Below are 22,250 nucleotides of genomic sequence, written 5' to 3'. Positions count from 1 at the left end.
CTGAAAATAGTAATAATAATGTCACTTGTGATCAAAAACCTTGCTTAGACTTAAGACCAAACCTGAACCTGGTCCTTTATCTAATGTTTAATGAACCATTAATCAAGCCCAACCTACAGAATAATTTCTTGGAGAGCACTGTAACAACACTGGGTGGCGCTACAACCCACTGAACTGCTAATGTCATAACATTACATGTAGTCGTCATCACTGACTGCCACGAGTAAACGGACCGCAGCACGACATTGACAGGGTAAAAATGTATTCTTCCGCAGGGTTAAGAGAAAATATGCCATCTCAACAAAATAATCTCGTCGTGTCATGAAATCTACGGCTTTTGTATGATAATTGACAGATGACATACATTAATGCTCAAACGAAAGTCACGTTACACACAATTATTAACAGTCAATCAGCCAATGAGATGAACGAGATAACGTAAACGTTAGCTAGCTGGCTAAAGATAACGAGCCTGGCGTTAGCCCTTTATAGTCAATGCGAGAACGATGGAGGGGAACAAGCTTACTAGCAATACAGCAACTAGCAAATGATAACCAGGATTAACAATACAGTCAATCACCTAGCTACAGCTCTCGTCATCATGCATACGTAATACAGCTATTACCCATGGTGTCCAGTGAATACTGGCATATCAGGTGGGAGTCTCGGACAGAGGCACAGACTGTGAAGAAGTCCTCTAATACAAGCTAACGTTACTGTACGTTGATGTTAAACTTCAGCTCCGTACGAGAGCCAGTCCGCGCTTCTTTCACGAACCTCTGGGATATGTCAGTGTAACCCTCCGCCTGCGGTAGATGTGCTGAGGCTGGAGTAGCCACCATTTTGCATGTCTAGTGTGTTCCTCCCTCCATTGCTAATAGAGACGACTCCAGTTATTTTCTGGCATCATTACGGCTAGTAAGTATGTTCCAAGAATAATATGTCGGCAGAAATATATGAAAATGGCTTTATGTTTGAGTAATCATCAGCGGTTTGTTTGTATCTGCGTTGACAAGTCTCACTGTGGCGGTGCATAGGAAGTCGCAGCCCTCAGTAAACCGGGGTTGTGCCTGTCAGATGCTAGTTAGCTAGCAAGCTTAGCATAGCCTCATAGCTTTAGCCTAGCTAAAACTACCTGCTGGGCTAGGGATGTGAAGCTCACTAGCCATTTATGTTATGTGCTTGTCCACTAAGTCATAATCATCGTGACAGTGCTTGATGCCATATTTATGTTTTTTATCTTTCTAGCTAGCCAACATAATTAACTTTTGCAGTTCAGATAGTATTCGGACTAGGTAATAGAGAAACTAAGGAGTGATCAGGTATCTAGCTAACGCCACAGAGGATTCGCTAGCTTGATAATCCAAATGCCTCAAGAAGGCCTAAACTGCATCATGTCCTGATCAATCCACGATCAGATTCAGGTGTCATGCACAGCCTGTAATGGCCTCTGGTTTCAGTTGGACAATATTGTATAAAACTGTTGATGTAAACCTTCAGTTAACGAAATAATGTCAGCCAAGGTGAAGCTACTGCTGGAGTGTCAACCTAATATGCTGCCCTTTCATTGAAAATATTAGTGTATGCTGGTGTTAGCTTGTTGTTAGCTGACTTTTGCTAGGTGTAATTTGCGTTAGCTGAGTAACATTAAGAATTTGACATTTGGCCCAAAGCTTAGTAATGATATCATACTTGCCTAACCGTTGACACATTGTAAACATTTCAGCAATAAGTCAACGTTGCATTTGGATATCCAGGAAGCTAACGATAGCTAGCTTAGTGTGTTAAGGACGTGGACTTTTTGTTGTAGTTTCATAAGTTAGTTACTTGGTGTTGACAACGTCTTAATTGAGAAGGTAACATTATGATACATGCCTTTTTAATAATGCGTAGACGTCATCTGAGGAAGACCCATTTTTATTAAACAATATGTGTGTTAACGTTAAGGAAGTCAGCTGTAAGTAGGAAGTGACCAAATGAGCATGACACGCAGTATGGGTGATTTCTGTACATCTTTGTCACGTCCCTTTTTGAAAGTTGTGGAAGACTTAAAAAGTGCTATTCCAAACTATCAACTAGCTCCTTTGTAATAACCACTGTTTGAAGGGATACATTTATCTATTATTTACAGAACCTATGGTGAAGAGAGATCCAGGATTCAGCAGAATCCAAAGTTGCCCTCTGATATGAAATAATTCAGTGTGATGACATGATGACTGCACAACATTATGCTTGAAACAAGACAGCTATGACCTTAATTAAAAGTACCTAACCTTTACCTCTGCTGACAGCAATGTGGTCACTAACTTTGTGGCATAAAACGTACTGCAACAAATTCATACTAGGCATTGTAACTGTGTTTACAAATCAGTCTCCCATACACTGTGAATAGAAATAGCTCCAGTGTTTGTCTCAAGGTTCTCAAAAAGATTGAAGTATCTTAACATCAGAGGGGTTCTTTGCATTTTTGATATGTTTGCACTAATACATCTTTTTGACATTGCATTTCAATAGTGTCATTTTGCTAGATAGCCAATCATAGTGTATAGTGAGTGTCGTCACTGTCATGTTAACACATTTGACTTGCACAGTAGTTGATAGTTAATCTCACAGATTTGTCATTTATTGTTTACTCCCTCACAGTAACAGCAGACCTAAGAAGTCAGTGGTGGAGAAAGTCCTGTAGGAGGTAGCATTAGTAGTTGTTTTTCAGTATTAGCGTTGGTTATGCCTGCTGGCTAGTTGGCAACCTAACATAGCCAAATAGATAACTATTTGTATAGGTTAACTGAGCCTACATCTTTGAAGCAGGAGTAGTCAGCTAGTACTTAATTGAAACATGATGCTGCCATTGGTTGTAGGTTTGAGATCTGTTGTGCAACTGCAGAGCCTCTACAGGTCCAACTAGTAGTTTTACATGATGAGTTTAGTTCAAGAACGGCTCCCGGCTGTCCCTGCTGACCAACACGATTTGCACATGTACTTAAAGTAATTTTGCATACATTTAACACTGTCTTCAACAGATTGAAAATGCATATATAGGAGTGGACCTTGGTAGGATGAGGAAGGCTTCAAACAGTGTTATATTCACAAGCTAACTAACATTTGCACATCAGTGTTTCAGGATGACTTTTTGTTTTGTTCTCCACGATGTTAGAAAAGAAGGATTGATAAAGTAAAAAATCTGAAAAACCATAAAGATGGATTCAACCTTACTTGGGTGGACCACCCAAAAGATTGTATATATGCTTGATTTCATTTTTGCTCTTGCATATTTGCTGTTCCTTGCTGTGGATTTATCAATTATTTATCGCTTTGCACAGCTGATCACTTACAGTTGGTGATATAAGAAGGAATAGAGTGGTCTGCTCTGATAGTATTTCATTTATAACATCTGAGTGCATAGCAGAGCACAGAGACAAAATAAAGAAACAAAGTGCAGGTTACAACAGCCTGGCTAATTGAGTAGGGAATGCTTCTCCCCAGTGGTGTCTCTCTATATTCTTCATCTTGCAGCTGTCTGATGATCTTTTTTGTCTAGTTTAACTGCAACTCTTTCCCAACAAAGAAGGTGGTAGTTGATATTACACCCGCACTTTAAATTTCACTGGAACTTTAAAATCCTCATGGTGTTCAATAATCTAAAACAATTCAAAACTGTGTTTTATCACCTAATGCTTCTAGTATGACAGGTTGACTGTTCCCTGTGGTAAAAGGGAGGCGTGGCATGCTTTTTGCTTGTTGCTGGTTGTCAGGCTCTGAAAGCGAATCTAGGCTGGCTCTCCAAATCTCATGAGAGGAAAAGCTTGTTATGAACATTTCACAGTACGTGGAAAGTATGCCCATATAGAAAAGATGTGTTAATTATATTGCATAATTTGACTAAATTACTCATAGTGTTAGTCAGGTTGATAATGGTTTAAAGACATTTAGAAGTCTTAGGGGTAATCACAATCAGATACTTTACTAAAAATGAGATGCCTACAAAACTATTGTGTTGTCATGGTATGGTACACCTGTGAGGAGCTCTGTCTTTTTTTTCTCTTTAACTTTCTTGCGCGGGGTGTGGACCTGCACCTTTTTGTCATCGTCACATTTGGGCAAGATATCCCCAAGTACACTGAGCCGTTTCTTCCGACAAAATCAATATGGGCTGTAGTGATTCGTCTGTGTGATCACCACCTTAATCTGTAATATGGCTATACAACAGAACAGTTCCCTTTTTGTCTTTGTTGTAAGGTTGACCTTGCTGAGTGAACCTTAGGCTGCACAACTGTTGAATAAGCTCAAGGCTCCCCATCCTGTGGTCTTTCTGATCCACCTATGATGTGCTGAAAAAGACGGCTTTTTAAGTTTTGTCTTTTAAACTAAAGACACTTCCACCTCCTAGAAGTAGTAACAGCAATAAAAACATAATGGAAGTTATGGATGATAAGAAATATGTTGTTTAGATTATAGAAGAATGTGCTGTTGTACTGCAACTGCAAGAATGAGGAACTGTAATTTAATCAGCTCTAAGCAGAGGCTGGATTTACCTTTTTTAATGTGTACACATTTGATTATAAGCACAGCAAGAGGCAGGGAGTCATGATTTATGGAGCCCAACACTAGCTCCATTCAGCTCAGGTAATTTAAATGGTGTTAAGACAGACAGTAGGTCTCTGGCTTTATTAAAGTGTGGCCTGGCCTGACCACCCTCCCCATTCCTCTTTGATCACAGTGCAGTCTCAGATTCTCTACAAACCACCACCTTATGCAACAAAGGATGCCCTAATTCCCTCTATGTCTGGATCCTTATTTCTCTCAGTAGACTGGCGTAGTTTCAAAACATTTCATTTGATCTCCTCAACAATAGTTAATGATAAGGAAAGGTAGGGGATTTTCCTCTCTGGCCAGATAAAAATATTGCAGCCTCCACAGTATACAGGTTTAAAAAGAGGAATCAGGGGCAACCAAGTATCTCTTGGACAAATTTAAAGATGATGTTGGGTCACCTTAATTTATAAATGCTCCGGCAATCGTCAGAGTCCGTGTCATGTGAGAACAGGAGCTGGAGTTGATTTTGCATGTAGGGTGCTTTGGCAAATAGCCAGCTAAGGGCCTAGTAAGATTTCCATAAGACTTATGGCTGGGCTCTGGTGAGAACAATAGCAGCAACATTACTGGATAAGACAAATGCTTACGACACAGTTTTATGTATAACGGTCCCACAGCGTTTTCTTTGGTGTTGCACTGCATATAGTATCACCTGTTAGTGCCATTGAAAATCATAGGAGAAAAAAAACACCAAGCTAGTAGAAAGCATAGAAAGCTTAGCATGACAGCCAGAGGAATTACTCACTCAACTATAAAATGAATACATTATTAAGGGAGCCTGTGTCAGAATTCACAACAACTTTTCTGTTGTGTAGCAATTGTATAGGGGGAAAAGTATAATCTATTTGTTGTGTGACATGTTGTTCGTGATTACTGAAATCCTCTTCCTCACTTAACGAAAACCAAAGGCAGGGTGTGACTTCTAACCTTCTTTGAAAGCTTGTCAATTAATGTCTTCGTAGACATGCTATCAATGCAGTCTCACATGTGAAAAATTACATTGTTCATGAGAACAGTTGTGTATCGCGTCAGAAGATTTTTTTTAGGGTCTCTGCTCTGTCCGAATGCCTTTTATGTTTCGGTCTACCAAAATGGATTTGCTCGACAAGTAATTACTGCCGTTTCTGTTGCTGTAGCTGCTTAATTATGTACTGCATGCTGCCAGATAAAAGGCTTCATGAGATGGGAGACAAAATGTACCTCTTTCTAACCAGAAGGGTCACCATTAATAACGTTCCAGTTTAGATTAGATTAGAATAAAATTTGAGATGTTGAATTGCGTAGAAATATGTGCCAAACACCCGAGAACATGCATGTCAACATTGACATTCACGGATAACAAATTCCAAACTTGGAATCTATTTTCCCAGATTTTGATTTTTGTATTGAATATTTTTATTTAGTAAGAAAACATGGTTGAAACTAGAATCTGCTATTAGAAACTGAAAGATGCTGTCTTGCTTATTAAGAAATCAGCTTGCCCTCAATGTTGCATGGAGTCATGGAGCATTTTATGGCACCTAGATCGTATACACCTTTTTAAATTCAGATATTGTATGAAACAAGACATGGCACTGCGCTACAATGATAGTACAACAAATCCAAAGAGGCATTAAGTGAAGCTTCTTCCTTGTGTGTCATGTATCCTACGTGTTTTCTTACTAGCTTTAGTTTGTTAAAACTTGGTGGGCTACTTAAGTGATGCGCTTCCTTTTATCGATTAAAAACACCAAGCCCTGCTCCATTAAAGAGTTTCTTTATCTGAAAGTCTGTGAGAAACTAGTTTCTTAGATATTACTTTAGAATACAACACAATTGTCATGGGACAGCCATCACCTTGCTTATATGTTGCCTGTTTTTGAAGAAGTAAGCATCTATTTGGTTGTAAATGGTTTTTGCTGTTGGTACACATAAACACAAGAGAATTTATTCTCACAACTAAGCATGTACTTATAAATATTTAAACCTCTTCCTGTAGCTTAATGCTTGTGTGCTCTCTGAAGCTTCTCTGCGAGGGAATGGAATTTCACCTGCTATTCTCCTTTCCCTTTGCACTTTTAATACTCATACTAAAAAATGCAGCCCTTAATGGAATAATCATCTATTTGCCTCCTTAAGCCAAATATTCATCATATTCTTTGCTAATGCTGTTTTTAGGAGTTGGTGTGTCTCCCAAAAACACAATAAGACTTTTTCCCCTGTGTATCTTGAGTGCAGTCTATCTATCTGCATAGTTTAAGTCAGTATGTTTTACTTGCACTTAAGAAACCAGGTTGCTGGGAGATATCTGCTTAAGGCTGGAAACCAGAGAATGTGTTTACATGTAAGGCACTGACTTTACTTAACTGTAAGACTTAAGTGCAGCTGGTCAGCAATCAAATTCCCTCCCTACCCACTACCATATTCTTTAACCAAGGCGGACTTATTTTAGGTGTTTAAGTGATGCAAGAAGCTGCAGTGCGAATAATTGTATTGTTTGCTTTGTTAATGTTCTTCATTAGAAGTGTAGCTATTCTCTTTTGGTGTGGTCTAGTCTAATGCCAACCCTGAGGCAATGGGTGCCAACCTGTTTCTTTTCTTCGTGTTTTCCAGAGAATGCCAGCTCCGATCAGACTGCGGGAGCTGATCCGGACTATCCGGACAGCACGGACCCAGGCAGAGGAGCGTGAGATGATCCAGAAAGAGTGTGCTGCCATCCGCTCGTCCTTTAGAGAGGAAGACAATACATACCGTTGCAGAAATGTGGCAAAGCTACTTTATATGCACATGTTGGGTTACCCAGCACACTTTGGGCAGGTATGTTTGGTGATGGTGGGAGGATGGGCAAAATGAAAGAAAAAACTTTTGGGATTTCCAGTGACATTATTGTTACGAAGCTTATACCCGTGGACAGTTTTGTGACATGATCACTTGTTTTCCAGCTGGAGTGCCTGAAGCTGATTGCGTCCCAGAAGTTCACTGACAAACGAATAGGTTATTTGGGAGCAATGCTGCTGTTGGACGAGAGGCAGGATGTCCACCTACTAATGACAAATTGCATTAAGAAGTAAGTGGAGGCAAGATCCTCAGTGAATATATTTCATATTTTGCTTTAATGTTGCTTTTTTTTTGCTTTTTGCAATGCACACGCAGAGTAACTTGTTCTTGATGAAAGATGAAATTCATGTCCTGTGCTTGAAAGTATGAGGTGACCCCAAAATCCCTACCTGCTGCTGGAACTGTCATCCAAAATGTTACTTGTATGTATACTTCCATGGCTCATTCAACTCTCTTCTCCCATCTCAGTGACTTGAATCACAGCACACAATACGTCCAGGGCCTGGCCTTGTGCACTTTGGGCTGCATGGGTTCCTCAGAAATGTGTCGTGACCTGGCTGGGGAGGTAGAGAAGCTGCTTAAAACATCCAACTCCTATTTGAGGAAAAAAGTAAGCCCCCATTGCTGTCATGTTTATGTGAACATAAACTTGAATGATCTAAAATCTGTGGTTGACTCTTCATGAATGAAAATGTATGCATGTCAAAGGTTGGACTGTTTCTTTATTGAGTGTCTTCTGTGTTGACAGGCGGCATTATGTGCAGTTCACGTCATCAGGAAGGTTCCAGAACTTATGGAAATGTTCCTTCCAGCCACAAAAAACCTGCTGAGCGAGAAGAACCATGGTGAGTGTAAACAGATTTGTCAGGATGCAGTTGCTGGCTCGTGAGGAAGTGTGCTTGTCCTACACAAATTCAGACTTTGTCCAATTTTCCTGCCACTCACAGTGCTTCGCTCAGAACAGCTGGGCAGCTCATGTCCTTTTTGCGGTGTCCTTTGCAGAGGAGAGTGGAATTAATGAGGCTGTCAAAAACTCGGGGGCCTATGTGTCCCCCATATAGGGGGTATAGAGATATGTCACAAGAAAATATCTTTTGTAACAGTGCTGAAATAACTTGATCTTCTTAGACATTGTGTGGCAGTGCAATAGTGATTGCTTCAGATAAGACAATTTGAAAACGCATGTATTTGTATGCTATTTTTATAGGTCGTCATTGTCTTTCCTGCAATGCACGTCATTAAATAATGTATAAATGGAAGATGGTGTGACATGGCCATAAGATACACAAACATGCTCTGAGCATTGTCAGGAATTGCTAATGCAAACTGATAATCAAAAGAAATGTTGGATTCGTAATTATGCATATATTAACTAGACCTCTTGTACAATGTATATTTTCTTTTACACACCCAACCTACTCAATGATGTGAACGAGTTATCTCACATGTAAAAATAAATTACAGAATCGATTACTTAGAAAATGCTAAGTCAAAAAGTTTTAAACATTATGTTAAAATATGACATGTTTTTGACTGTGTTGTGTGGCTTCAGAGCTCCACCACCACTGCTTTCTATTGCTGTCACTCAGATGATGAAGTTTTCAACCTTGTAACGTTCAGATCAGGTCACTGGGAAATGATTAGCCTGTGTGATAATCTTACAGATTTATGATGCTGTCACCTGATGTCCTCTGCGGTAAATCATATGTATGCTAGTACATCATATTATTTGACATCTGACTTGGGCCTCTGAGCCATTGGTCAGTCTGGACAGAAGAACTACAAGAGCAAAGCCTGCATACCGACAGAAGCACGTTCGTTAATTTCAATGAGACCACTTCACTGGTACAGCAGGGTTGCCAAAGCGCAGGGTCGTCTGGCAAAAAAGTTGAAAATGTCTCAACTTTTGCCACAACACAACATCATCCTTCAATGTACTGCTTTGACCAATCAAACACACGTTCCTGCTAGATTACTTCATAATGTAAAGGAATGATTCTACCAAGGATACAATAATTGTCGTTGTGATAACTTTTCAGTGTTGTAAAATCTTTGTGCAGTGTTTTGGCTATGATGAGCCCTCAAACTCATGGATCTATTACTCAGACTGGCCCTCTTGAATTGTTTTTTTATTGTATCATCGGTACCTAAAACAATGGCACCCACCAACATAGTCCTTTGTGTTTTTTAGATCTGAATGTCCGGTAAAAAAAACTAGACAAACTAGTCAGTGTATTCATTCAAAACAAATAACCTTTACTCCTGTCTATTCCCCTAGGTGTTCTCCACACATCAGTTGTCCTCCTCACTGAGATGTGTGAAAGAAGTCCTGACATGCTGGCCCACTTCAGAAAGGTACAAACAGATTCTCTTACCCAAAAGACCTTAAAGTAACTGCTTAAGCATATATGTTAAGCTCACGTCACATTTCATTCTCCCTTTTGCGTACACATTTCCTTTTGTTATAGCTAAGCTAGACAAACATGTTAAACTTCTGAGGCTTGGATTGCGCTACAGGTTTGCTCTACATTCAAAGTATGTCTCGATCTTTGATCTCCTACCGCTGTCTTTTCCTCTTGTATTTCAACTGCTGCTGTACCTCTCCTCCTCTAGGAACCAGAAGCACCACCCCTCATGCTCATAATCTAAACATTATTTTAAGCTCTCTGAAAGTGAATGATTTCCAGTTTCCCCTCCCTAACATCTACCTCATATTTTTTCTGTCATTTGTCTTTGTTACAATTCCTGCATTGTGTTAGAATGAGAAGGTAAGAGTACATTCTGATCTCATAGCTGGTGCATGCTGTAAATAGTAAATCACTCCTCACAGTCACCTCAGACGTAACCAAATTTGTGTTGAGTAATGTCATGTTGTGCTTTAATTTATAATTTTGATTTATTTAACTCGTACAGTGATCATTACTATGTCAGTGTTTTGAATATTTATGATAGAATTGTTGGTCCATTTGTCAGATACATTTCTCACTATTTTTTTGAGTATCATTATTTGCCTAATATTGCAACTCATTTGATCACTGTCTATTTAAAAGCAGTTGGGTGGGTGTGTTTTCACATGATTGCCACAGGTGGTGTCACCAGGAACAGATTATTTTCACTATATCTGTGTCACTGTTAAAGTGTAGCTTATTTGTTATGTCACTAGCTGTCTTAGGCGTGTATAATTGTGGAAAGGTGGTTTTCTGTATTGAGCAAGAGTTTGGCAAACCTAGTACTAGGATGTCATGTTAGGGAGTTCAAAGGTTTCTTTTTCCTTTTTAAAATCACACTCTGGCATTTTGGGTTGCTTGTTTGTCATCATACCCAGAGGAGAAGATTTATATCAATTTAATCTCTGCGCATCCTGTAAAGTGATCAGGTCTGGAACGTGTTCAGTCTGGCATAACGGAAAGACTGGAAGCAGGCCGAAGCAAAAATAAAAATGAAAAAAGTAGGCCTTCTAAAAACTCCAAGCCTTTTATTTACATGCTATATCTTGTCAGTGAGTAAGCTAGTCACCATTACATTGAAGGATTTCCAAGAACTGGGCCAGTAGTTTCCCTGCTGCCTCTCTTTGTGTTACTGTTAAACACATCCTAGACTTATGTCTGTACTTGGTGCAAAAAGATGAAAATAATGCCCAATCTTCTAATTGAATGCGGGATAAGACTGCAAACTGTTTCCTAAAATGTTAGTTACATTTTGATAACTTTATATGCACATGTTCTTCTTCTAGCACATAACTAGAAGGCATTGATTGAAATTAAGGATTACAAAATCAATCATTGTGAGAAGTTTCCTATCTTAATATAATTCCATTTTGAGTTGGCATTTGATTAAACTCTAGTTCTAAATAGACATCTGTTTATTTAGCCATGTTCAGAAGTGTGTGTATGCAGATTTTCTTTTTCTCTCAAAGCCAAATGTTTTAACCTTACATTTTTGTACAATCAAGGTTTGGATTTCATAACTTAAAAAAATTTACTTTTCAATCATGTTTCAACCATACTACTCTTCCTCAATAAACAAAAATCTTTGCTCTTGATATTAGTTTGACTGGGTGCCGCTGTCAATGTGAAATTATTAGCTTTAAAAGTTAATGAAGAACAATGTTATATAAATGGAAAAAGTAGAACATTTGAGAGATCTACACAAAATATTGTGATACCTCTCCTTCTCTGTTCTGTTGTTGGTCTTTTTGTAGCTGGTTCCTCAGTTGGTGAGAATCCTGAAGAACCTAATCATGTCTGGATACTCTCCTGAGCATGATGTATCAGGCATAAGCGATCCTTTCCTGCAGGTAAATCTTCCTCTTTGATGCAAGTACCCTCTACTGTATGTAAATGTATATCTCTATATGGCTAGATGCTTGTGCTGTACCATACCATGAGCAACCATGATCAGAACCCGTGATGTTGGCACAGCATCAACTGTGTTTCATTAGGATATCAAAGGAAAAGGCAATATTTAAAGCTAGTGTGTCATAAATAGTGCTAAAAATGTCCTAATCTTAGTGTAGATATGTTTTTATTAAATAGGGAGTTAAATACAAAGGATTGAAGCATGGAATGGCACACCTACAGCTAAAGCATACTAAGTTGTGCCAGAACAAAAACAAAACAGACCAGCAGCAAGGAGTGGAGAACCCAGAATTTACCTGTGGGGGTCAATAAAGTACATCACACTTGTCAAGTGAACTGACAGGACTGGGCTGTTTGTTTCTTTCCTTAGGTGCGGATATTGAGACTACTGCGAATTTTAGGAAAGAGCGATGATGACTCCAGTGAAGCAATGAATGACATTCTTGCACAGGTTAGAATTAAACGTAATCATTTCTTTTGGCCAAAAGCCTCTTAAAGTGGGTGTTGTTTTGACAAATGTTATATGTGGTATCTTAAACTTACAGGTTGCAACAAACACAGAGACAAGTAAAAATGTAGGCAATGCAATTCTGTACGAGACCGTACTGACAATAATGGACATCAAGTCTGAAAGTGGACTGAGGGTGAGTTAATTTCGTGTAACGAAAAACTTTATTAATATTGTTTTATTGTTTTCTTGCCTAATTGCCTTTTTATCTTACAGGTCTTGGCCATTAACATACTAGGTCGCTTCCTTCTAAACAATGACAAAAATATAAGGTAATTCTATTACAGTTCTTGACCTTGCACCCATTCAGTCATCCAAAATGTTGTTATTAATTCCAGATGACATCTTTTAAATAAACTCACCATTCCAGATACGTGGCATTGACATCTCTACTAAAGACGGTACAGACAGACCACAACGCAGTGCAGAGGCATCGGAGCACCATTGTGGATTGTTTAAAAGACCTGGATGTGTCCATCAAAAGGTAATTCACAGTGCTTAAAGTGCACGCATTACTTTAACATTCCTTATTATCAAGCCTTGTTGTTTCTGACCTTTTGTCTACTTTTCATTGATGTGTAGACGTGCAATGGAACTGAGCTTCGCCCTGGTGAACGGCAACAACATTAGAGGCATGATGAAAGAGCTGCTCTACTTCCTGGACTCCTGTGACCCGGAATTCAAAGCAGACTGTGCATCAGGAGTCTTTCTAGCTGCAGAGAAGTATGGCACACTGACTTGACTACACATTACAGCTGTGCCCCGCTACTGTGTGATAATAACATCCTGCGTGATGTTGATTTTCAGCTTTTCATTTTTAATTTCTTATCACTTGAAGCATAGAGGTCTAGGTTGATAGAACATGTTAGAAGTAACTGTATCTGCATGAATTAGATACATGAAGACTAAATGTCAGTTATGCCACCTGTTTTGTTACAGAATACAGTATAAAACATACTCTGACATGCATCAAGCTAAAAGTCTGTAACATTGAAATGCTGTATGATGATAAAATGAGTGATCCATCGTCTGACAGACCATGTTGATACCATTTCTTTTCTGACAGCATTTGTCTCCTAGCTGAATTGAGTTTAGATAACTTAACATGTTCATAACTCTTCTTCAGTCCTTTGCTGGGATTAATCAACGAGTCTTTTGTGTTACAGGTATGCCCCTTCGAAAAGATGGCACATAGACACCATTATGAGAGTCTTGACAACAGTACGTACATTACAAAAAAACTTTGCCTTTGATTGTTGATTGGATTTGATTCTCACCGCTCAGAATAATACATGTATTACCTTGGGTACTACAAACGATCTCATCAAATCTGATAATAGACCTCCTCAACCAACACTGCTTTAGTTTTACTGCAAACCTTCAAATAAATATTTAAGGTTCAATTGCATTACTCACGAACATCTCTGCTCGTCCTTCCAGGCAGGGAGCTATGTGCGAGATGATTCTGTTCCAAACCTCATCCAACTCATCACCAACAGTGTGGAGATGCATGCCTACACAGTACAGAGACTCTACAAAGCACTGCTGGATGACATCTCACAGGTAAGAGCAGTTCTGGCTTGGGTCATGATTAGATGTGCGACACCTCCATCTTTGAAGCATACAGTCATAGATTTGATTATGTAATCAACTGTTTGTATTTTAAACTAGCTAGATTGCATCAGAGTGGACTTGTGTTTCTCTGTGTTCTGTAGCAACCTCTAGTGCAGGTGGCATCCTGGTGCATCGGAGAGTACGGGGACCTGCTGGTATCCGGACAGTGTGAGGAGGAGGAGCCCATCCAGGTACACCTGGAAGAATACCAGCCGAACACCAAACGCACATACACACAAATTGCACCATGCACAAACCTCAAATCTGAGAGAAACACAAGGTCATCAGATGTTGTGTTTTTCTTCTCTTCCTTTTGAATTAAGGTGAGTGAGGATGAAGTTCTGGACGTGCTGGAAGGTCTCCTGGTGTCCAACTTGTCCACACCTGTGACCCGGGGTTATTCCCTTACTGCCATCATGAAGCTGTCTACTCGCTTCAGCAGTGTTAAGTGAGTAATGACCTTTTACACCTGTCATATACTTTGAAGCTGTGCAAACATTTGGTTGCCAAGGTGATTAAGTTCATTAGCCATAGCAATGCTACTTTTCCCCATTACTAACCTCTAACATTTAATATTTTGTTCTAGCCGAATCAAGAAGGTGGTTTCCATATATGGCAGCAGCATCGATGTGGAGCTTCAGCAGAGAGCTGTGGAGTACAATGCGCTTTTCAAAAAATACGACCACATGAGGTGAAACTGCCTTACACTGTGCCAGAAATTACTATCAAATCATCATAATCACATTGTACCAGTTAGTAGATGATGGAAATCCTCCAGTGGATGAGTTTGGTCCATCTTTTGTCTCCCTCTTTATTCCTTGCTTGTTCCCTGACTATAGGCCAGCTCTCCTAGAGCGAATGCCCATTATGGAGAAAAGTGCTTCTAATGGCCCCACAGAGATTGTACAGACAAACGGGGAAACAGAGCCCTCTCTTGTGGAGCCAAAACATCTACCACCTGTCACCCAGCCAGCCAACCAGGTGAGGGCTGTTTGAATTACTTTATTATGAAGAAATTAAAGAACATTTCTATTCTTGAATTGATTAACTAGATTAACAGTTAACAGAGTACTTTTTCACTCCTGACATCTAATATATTTGTCCCAAAATAAAAAGAAAGTTGTGATTTATTTTAAATTGTTGAGAAGAAAATGGCTGAGTTTGATTTAATTTTTGTAGTATTATTGTTATTTAATATGGTTTATGGATATTGCAGGTATTTTATCATGTTTACGTGTTGTCCTTGTCCCCCAGGCTAATGATTTATTAGACCTGCTGGGTGGTAATGATGTGCCAGTAATCCAGACCACGATGCCCACCAAGCCTGCGTCAGCTGGAGGAGAGCTGCTTGATCTGTTGGGTGACCTCTCGCTAAGTGGTAGGAAACCCTTAAAGCTCTCTATTACCTGGTGTAACCTGTATTAGCCACCAGTGTGAATGTGATGTGTCCAACCTGTGCCTGCTCCTCTTCAGCAGTAACATACTCTGGTTTTGGTATAAAAGAGTGAATAGAAACCCTGGTGTGTTGCTGTCCCCTCTTTCCAGGTGGTCCAGCCCCTGCTCCCGCTCCCTCTGTGCCCACTTCCCAACCCCCTTTCCTCCTGGATGGCCTCTCCTCACAGCCCCTATTTAATGATATTGCTGCTGCAGGTGAGAGTCTGTTGCTCCCCTTGACCACCCACTCCCAAATATACAGTAGTTTGTGGTAATGTCCTTATGTATTATTGTCATTGTGTTTTTCTTTTCTGAAATTACCATGACACATCCAATGAAATGTTGGTTATCATATCTCTAAATCTTTTGATGGTCTGCTCTTCTGAAATCTCTATATAGCTATTCCTCCTATGATGGCGTACAACAAGAATGGTCTGAAAATAGACTTCACATTTGAGAGAGCTAATCCCAATCCAAACATTGCGGTCATCACCATCCATGCTTCCAACTCAACAGAGGCAGATATGACAGAATTTGTTTTTCAGGCTGCAGTACCAAAGGTAAGCACACACAATCTGATGCTGATATTAAAGGGCAGGATTGCAATGTGTTCTAATGCATAATGGTGTTCATTACTGGTGCGTTTCCTGTGTAGTGAATGTCCTACATTTTTGCACTGCAGATTTAATAAGGCACAATGCCACTAATGTGTACATCATGTAAACAGAACCTACATGAATGTAGATTTTGGGTCTGTAACCTGAAAACACAGCTAACTTTTAAGCCAGTCAGTACTAGCTGCAAGTTATCATTAATAGAATAGCAAAGTCTTTGGTATGCTATTTTCTACTGTCTAAAATGCTATTTTCTATTTTCCACTTTTGGGACCAATACCAATTCAAAGCGGTTGATCCATTTATTTTTTTTGCTGTTTATAAATCTCCTGTGTAAGAGATCCAGTAAAACCCACTACTTTGGTCTCACGTTTTATTCTCAAAGTTGGACTCAACTACGCAAAAATTAGATTTCTCTATACCAATAGTTACAGGGTAATAGGCTGTTTTACTGGGAGATGTTGCTGACAATAAGTGCCACCTTGATCTGTGTTTCTGTAGTCTAAAATTTAGATCAGAAATTATAAAACATTAAAAAAATGTAACTCTCGGTTAACATTCAGCACACTATTACAGACCTCCAGTATTCACCAGGCAGCCCAAAGATACGAAGATATAAAGTCCCACCATTGTCAATGGCGCAATCCCTAGTCCGTGTTTGGCTAGACAGAAAGATAAGCCATAGACGTGTGTCATGGAGATCTGGCGGCCATGATCAGGCAGTGAAAACATTGTTTGAGTCATGTTTATTTACCTGCATCATCTATTTTACAATCACATGATCTGATCAATCAATTTAAAAAGTGCAATTGAGTCATTTTAACTGAAGATTCGTCAGTTGTGGTCAGCACACGGTCAATGTGAGCATTCCTATTTTATACTGCTGTAATGACCCCATTTCTCAGTGGGTATCATTAAATTTTCATCTAACATAGTCCCCTATCTGTTTGTCAGACATTCCAGCTGCAGCTCCTCTCCCCTAGCAGTAATGTTGTCCCAGCACTCAACCAGGGAACTGTCACACAGGTCATCAGAGTCCTCAACCCACAGAAGGTGAGTTTGTCCTCCACAAATTGTGTTTGGTCAGTTTGTCCTTTGAAGCTCATCTGTGCAGTCTGACATTATTTGCAAAAAAAAAGTCCTCTTTTATAAACATGATCATCCTCACAACATTTCAGCAACAGCTACGAATGAGGATCAAGCTGACGTACACCCTCAAAGGCTCGCCTGTGCAAGACCTGGCTGAGGTTAATAACTTCCCCCCTCAGTCCTGGCAGTGATGAGCTGCTTCTGTTGCTCTTAAAAGCCCCCACCAAGGGAACTATGAAAACGATTTTCCTTTCACCTCCCTCCTTTCTTCCAACGGATCCCCCTGTGATGTCACTTCAGTCCGCTGCCCTCGAGTTGCATGGGAAGCAGCAGAGCATCTAACACAGGAGAAAAATACAGATGTTACGAAGACCCTATTGACTATTGACATCACTAGAATAATTTGGAAAACATATCAATCAATGAACTTTCTCTTTTCTTTCTTAATTGGTTTCCATGGTCTCTTTGCGTACTAGTACTATTTTCCACACTTACCCTCCGCCCAGCACCATTACCACCCACGAAAGCACATATGCACGCCATTCACTGTGGTACACTTTACCTCTCAAGTCACTGTAGAGAAAAAGTGTTGGCCACTATGAGCACTGCAGTAACCATAGTTTTATTTTAATTTATAATTAAGCTAAGATGCAGTTGAAACACGTTGCTCCATTGATATTTATGATTGGCTTTGCATTCAGATTTTTTAATATGAACCTTCAGTCCTATGATGGCAGCAGAAAAAGCTTTGAAAGGTCTATTTGAGAGAGCTCACAAACTTTTTGACTCTCCACATCATGAGTGTTATAACTTGTCAGAGAGTTGTATTCATTTTGAATTACGTTAATTTGCTTAAAGCATGTTTGAGCATCGTTAGGATCACAATCGCACCTTGACTCAAGCTCGGAGGGGATTTTCGGGTTCTGGTAGTAGGCCTCGTTATCCTATGTTTCTATAGGAAAGTAGTCCACATTTGTTTTGTCACAATGGTGAAGAGCATAAACAAATCCAAGATGCCCAGTTTGCTCACCTGTGGCTAGTTTTCAGAGAATGTGCTCAGATTTTCCCCACACAGCTCTCCTAAAATCATCTCACCTGTAGCTTTGTTTTAAATCTGTATAATAAATTCAACGGCTAATTGCTTTGCATAGTTTGAGGAGGTTCATTCATTAGGATGGATATAATCCAGGCTGGAAATTTATCTGAAGAAGAGCTGATTGCATTTGTGTTGGAGATCTGCGTTTAAACTTTTCCTGCATCTGTGTCCTCACAGTCTAGTTTGCAATTTAGATACATTTCTGATTTGTTTAACCTGGTTGAACTTAGTCACCATGCACATACATGTAAATGAAGCTTGTTATGAATGTAGTTACATGCACTGAATGCTTTTTTTCCCCCCCTCAAGTCTTCTTTTTCATGGCTGTCTTCTTTGATGGGGACACTCATCTTATTGGCACTATTTTTGTGAAAGTATGTTTTATTTCTGCAGTAATTTGACTTAATTATTTATGCCTGATATCAAAGTGATGTGCCTTTCTGACTTAGCTAGATAAAAGCCCCTGAACTATTGAGTTCTGTATGAGCTTGGTTTGTAAATCTGCTTGTGTGCTGATCGTGTTTTCAATCTGAGGGAAATGGTCCTGTTGGATTTGAATTGGTAAATCACTTATTTTACTTTTTCACTTCTATATCTCACAATGAGTTAATAATCAGTCACTCGCTAATGTTGGCTGACCTGGATGTCCACAGCAATTACTTTTTGTCTTAGTTTTGACAAAAACATAAATTATAGCTACATGATCCAGATTGTTTCTTTCCCTATACTTGTGGCAGACTTTCCGTTAAAAATGCCTGCTGGATGTTATTGATAACAAGTCCTAAAAGCAAAGCAAATCTCAAAAATTATGGCAGCTAATTGATGTAAACTTTTCATATGCTGGCATCAAGGTATAAAGTGTTTTTAAAAAGTATGAATGTTCTCCTAAAGTGAAATATCATTAAGATTTCCCCCCTGTCAATAAACGTTGAAGTGTGAGTTCGGATCGCTTGGTGAGGTACTGGGACGGGTCGTTCTGTGGTGTTAGTATGATTTCTTGGCTCTTGTCTTCTCCAAATCAGAATTCTGATCATGCTGTCGGGGACAGTAAACCTTAATACCTCACGATGTTCTCTCTTTCTGTTAACTTTCAGTGGCGGTAGATTGACAGCTTTTTGTTTAGTCATGAATTGCAATCAAGCGGAGCATCTGCATGAGAGAAACTAATGGTAGTTTGTACATCTCATTACTTAACAAGCTTAGCAGCTCTGCGATGCTGTGTTGAGATCCTCAGATGTTCAATCAGGCTGTATACTTCTTTTCACTATGCTTCACTATCTTCTAACTTCTGTGACCAAATCAGAGAAACTATTAGCTTTGGAAATATTTTTGAGCTATGATATGTGTATATGGAGAAAATAATTTCAGTTTAACTTTTTTCTGTTGTTGACAAATGCTATATTGGCTTTTTTTCTGTACATATTGAGGGCTTTTACAATTTTGTCTCTTGTACTATCTTTCATCCTTTTTTTAGATACCATTTTCTAAAAATTCCAATTATTCACAATGTATATTGTCTAAATAGATCTAGTCAACATCAGTCTATAAAGACTTCCCTGTATCATCACTCATTCATTGTTAAAGATATATGATCTGCTGCCTGTACATTGTATATAGTTGTAAAACAAACAAAAGCTGATCAAATTAAATAAAACCCACATGAAGACTTAAAAGATTAGCTAGGAAGTATAATTGTATGCATATATGTACAAAAAAAATCTTAAAAGGATGCAATCGAACTGCATTTGAGTTACTATTCTTCATACTTCATTCATGATCGGATGTGTCATCTTTACTTCTTTTTCCGAGGCAGTTGGTGAGTCAGTAGGGCACTTGTTGGGGTTCCTGTTTGATGTTGAAATAAGGGTTGAATCTGTCTTTACAGATGTTGTCTGAATGATGTACTTTACTACTGAGAAACCCAAGCACAGTGCTGCACAACAGCAGAAGTGGCACCTTGCTTCATCTGCTTCCCTGCCCCTCAAACACCTCATGTATCCGTGCCCCTCCTTCGAAGAGGAGCAGGTCTCTTGCCAAGATGTAACTCTTCCTTCTGGCCTTATGTGTGGTTGAGTGTTAAACTCTCTTGAACCTACAAATTTATTCTTGAAATGATGCCCCATGATTTTGGCCTGTTCGCTCTCATGGTTGCCTGGTTTTTGTCTGCCACGTAGCACCTTCCTATAAGCATCATGTCTCAACCAAGCAAGGCCACTACTAGTGTCCCACTAGGATTTTTTTTTAACCTTTATTTTCCCCCATTATGGCCGGAAGGTTTAAATTGGAATAGAGTTTTATCTGGACAAGAGCCGATAGAAGTTTTATTACATGCTAAGTGGTTCAGATATGTATGTTGGAGCAGCAGTGTCCTTCCCTGGATCTGAACAGTACAGGGCTTACTTTCGACCCTTTTCGCTGATGTTATTTGCTTCTGCATGGCACACCTTTCAGCTTCTCTCTGTAGTCACCGATATGAAAGGCGAGGCTGTAACAGGTCATGTCAAATTGATCTTAGCCCTCGTGATTTCAAATTCAACTTCACATGGCAGTTAATCACGGCAGGATACGAGAGAGGAAGGCAATGGTTTGATTTTTTTTTTTCTATTAGTACGTTTTAGATATTGTGTTTTATGGAGTGCTGCTTTACCAGCCCCAAAACTAACCTGGGACACGTCTGTGCTACAAGCTAATAGCCACAAGGGGGAGCTGTGCAAATCGGAAGGCTGACGGGATGGGGAAAGGAAGTTTCATACATCTATTCCTGAATGTTTTTGTTGGTGTTGTTTGTATTGTCTTACTCAACCAGTATGTACCCTTGTTAATCACATCTGATCAGTTCTTTCAATAATACCGTAATTCATGCAGTTTTAAATGTACAAATGGAAATGAACCCAACATAAGTGCTTTGGACACTGTAACTTAAAAGGAAGAAAAGAAACGGAAACAAATATCCATCAGCGGCGTGATCAGCGTTTGAAGTGATATTAGTATGCGTGTTTTGTGTGTATGTGTGTGTGTGTGTGCGCACGTGTGTGTGTGTGTGTGAGTGACAGAGACAGAGAAAATAATCATGCTTGAGAGAGCGTGATGGTGTGTGACATGTCTTTTATCTAGATAGGACATGATTTTTGGCTGCAATTTCAACTTTCAGCTTCTGAGCTGCATGTGAAAACCAGTGTAAATAATGTCATTTCTACTCTTGACCTGAGACTCTTTTTTGAAATGCAAGAAAACTTCAAATTATAAAGTCTGTCACACCACCTTCATGGGTCAGTACTAACATGTACAATAGGAAGTTGTTCAGATAGTGCTCACAATACTGTTAATGTTTTTAAGAGTCTGATGAAAGTGCACATCCATCATTTGGATAAATTGGATAATTGATGTTTGTTTTTTTATTTGTTAGGGTGAATTCAGTGTGTAAAGGGCTTGGAAGAGCATCTGAATTACCATGTTCACTTTCCCTGTTGAATCAAAAAAAAATGCATCCATTGTATTTTGAAAACAAAACCTGTTTGTAACCCCCTGTAAACAATATGGTGACCGATTTGTTGGGGGAGGGTGGAGGCATGAGGTTCACTTCAAGTTCAAGTTTGACATGTTGAACTGAATCCCAGTTCCATGGCTTCAAGGTGAGTGTGAATGTCAGACCAAGTATGAAAATGATGATTAAAGATGAGAAGTTGTAAACTATTAAATGGGATATTTTCAATTTATGCTGTGTATTCTTGTCTTTGGGTTGGAGAAAATGATCAAGCGAATAAAAAGTCAAATAAAAAATCTAGTTGAACTATGGTAGTTTGTTTTCTTGGTTTGGGGGTGTGGTGTTACAGTCTATTAAATATGAGTGCTTTGAGCATTTTTTTTTTTTTAATGGATGGGTAATGTGAAGATTCATACCTTTTAAGATGATAGAAATGTATCAACAGTAAGGTATTTTACTATATAATTTATACTAAAGTAGCTATCTCTTACCATGTCTAGGTTTAATAGACCATTGTTGACAATGTTGCATATTTACAGGATGACAGGGTCATTTTGCATTTTTATGATTTTTGCATCAATGTGATGAAGTACCTTGATTTCATGGGTATTCAATTTTCTGCATTAGCCAGAAATTAGTT

At 39.2% G+C, this 22,250-nt stretch overlaps 1 protein-coding gene across 1 annotated transcript; it reads left to right on the top strand.

The window, feature by feature from the left end:
- Positions 1–856: 856 nt before the first annotated feature.
- On the top strand, positions 857–21,920 carry ap1g1 (adaptor related protein complex 1 subunit gamma 1). Its single transcript, XM_070930093.1, has 24 exons — positions 857–918; positions 7,189–7,392; positions 7,518–7,642; positions 7,882–8,023; positions 8,162–8,258; positions 9,692–9,768; positions 10,173–10,181; positions 11,615–11,710; positions 12,142–12,222; positions 12,317–12,415; positions 12,496–12,551; positions 12,650–12,763; positions 12,862–13,002; positions 13,446–13,500; positions 13,720–13,842; positions 13,995–14,084; positions 14,217–14,341; positions 14,480–14,584; positions 14,733–14,874; positions 15,148–15,271; positions 15,439–15,543; positions 15,727–15,887; positions 16,896–16,994; positions 17,120–21,920. The coding sequence occupies exons 2-24, from the start codon at positions 7,192–7,194 to the stop codon at positions 17,219–17,221; spliced, it is 2,469 nt and encodes an 822-aa protein (XP_070786194.1). The 5' UTR covers positions 857–918; positions 7,189–7,191; the 3' UTR covers positions 17,222–21,920.
- Positions 21,921–22,250: the final 330 nt, after the last annotated feature.

This window comes from Enoplosus armatus, chromosome 1 (genome assembly GCF_043641665.1).
Source record: "Enoplosus armatus isolate fEnoArm2 chromosome 1, fEnoArm2.hap1, whole genome shotgun sequence".
NCBI classification, from domain to species: Eukaryota; Metazoa; Chordata; class Actinopteri; order Centrarchiformes; family Enoplosidae; genus Enoplosus; species Enoplosus armatus.
Note: the sequence above shows the minus strand (reverse complement) of the source record. Positions and strands in the feature narration are given on the sequence as shown.

Coding starts and splice junctions, on each gene's coding strand:
- ap1g1 (XM_070930093.1), top strand. CDS start 7,192: ATGCCAGCTCCGATCAGACTGCGGGAGCTGATCCGGACTATCCGGACA. Junction 7,393..7,517: donor ACCCAGCACACTTTGGGCAG/GTATGTTTGGTG, acceptor CTTGTTTTCCAG/CTGGAGTGCCTGAAGCTGAT. Junction 11,711..12,141: donor TAAGCGATCCTTTCCTGCAG/GTAAATCTTCCT, acceptor TTCTTTCCTTAG/GTGCGGATATTGAGACTACT.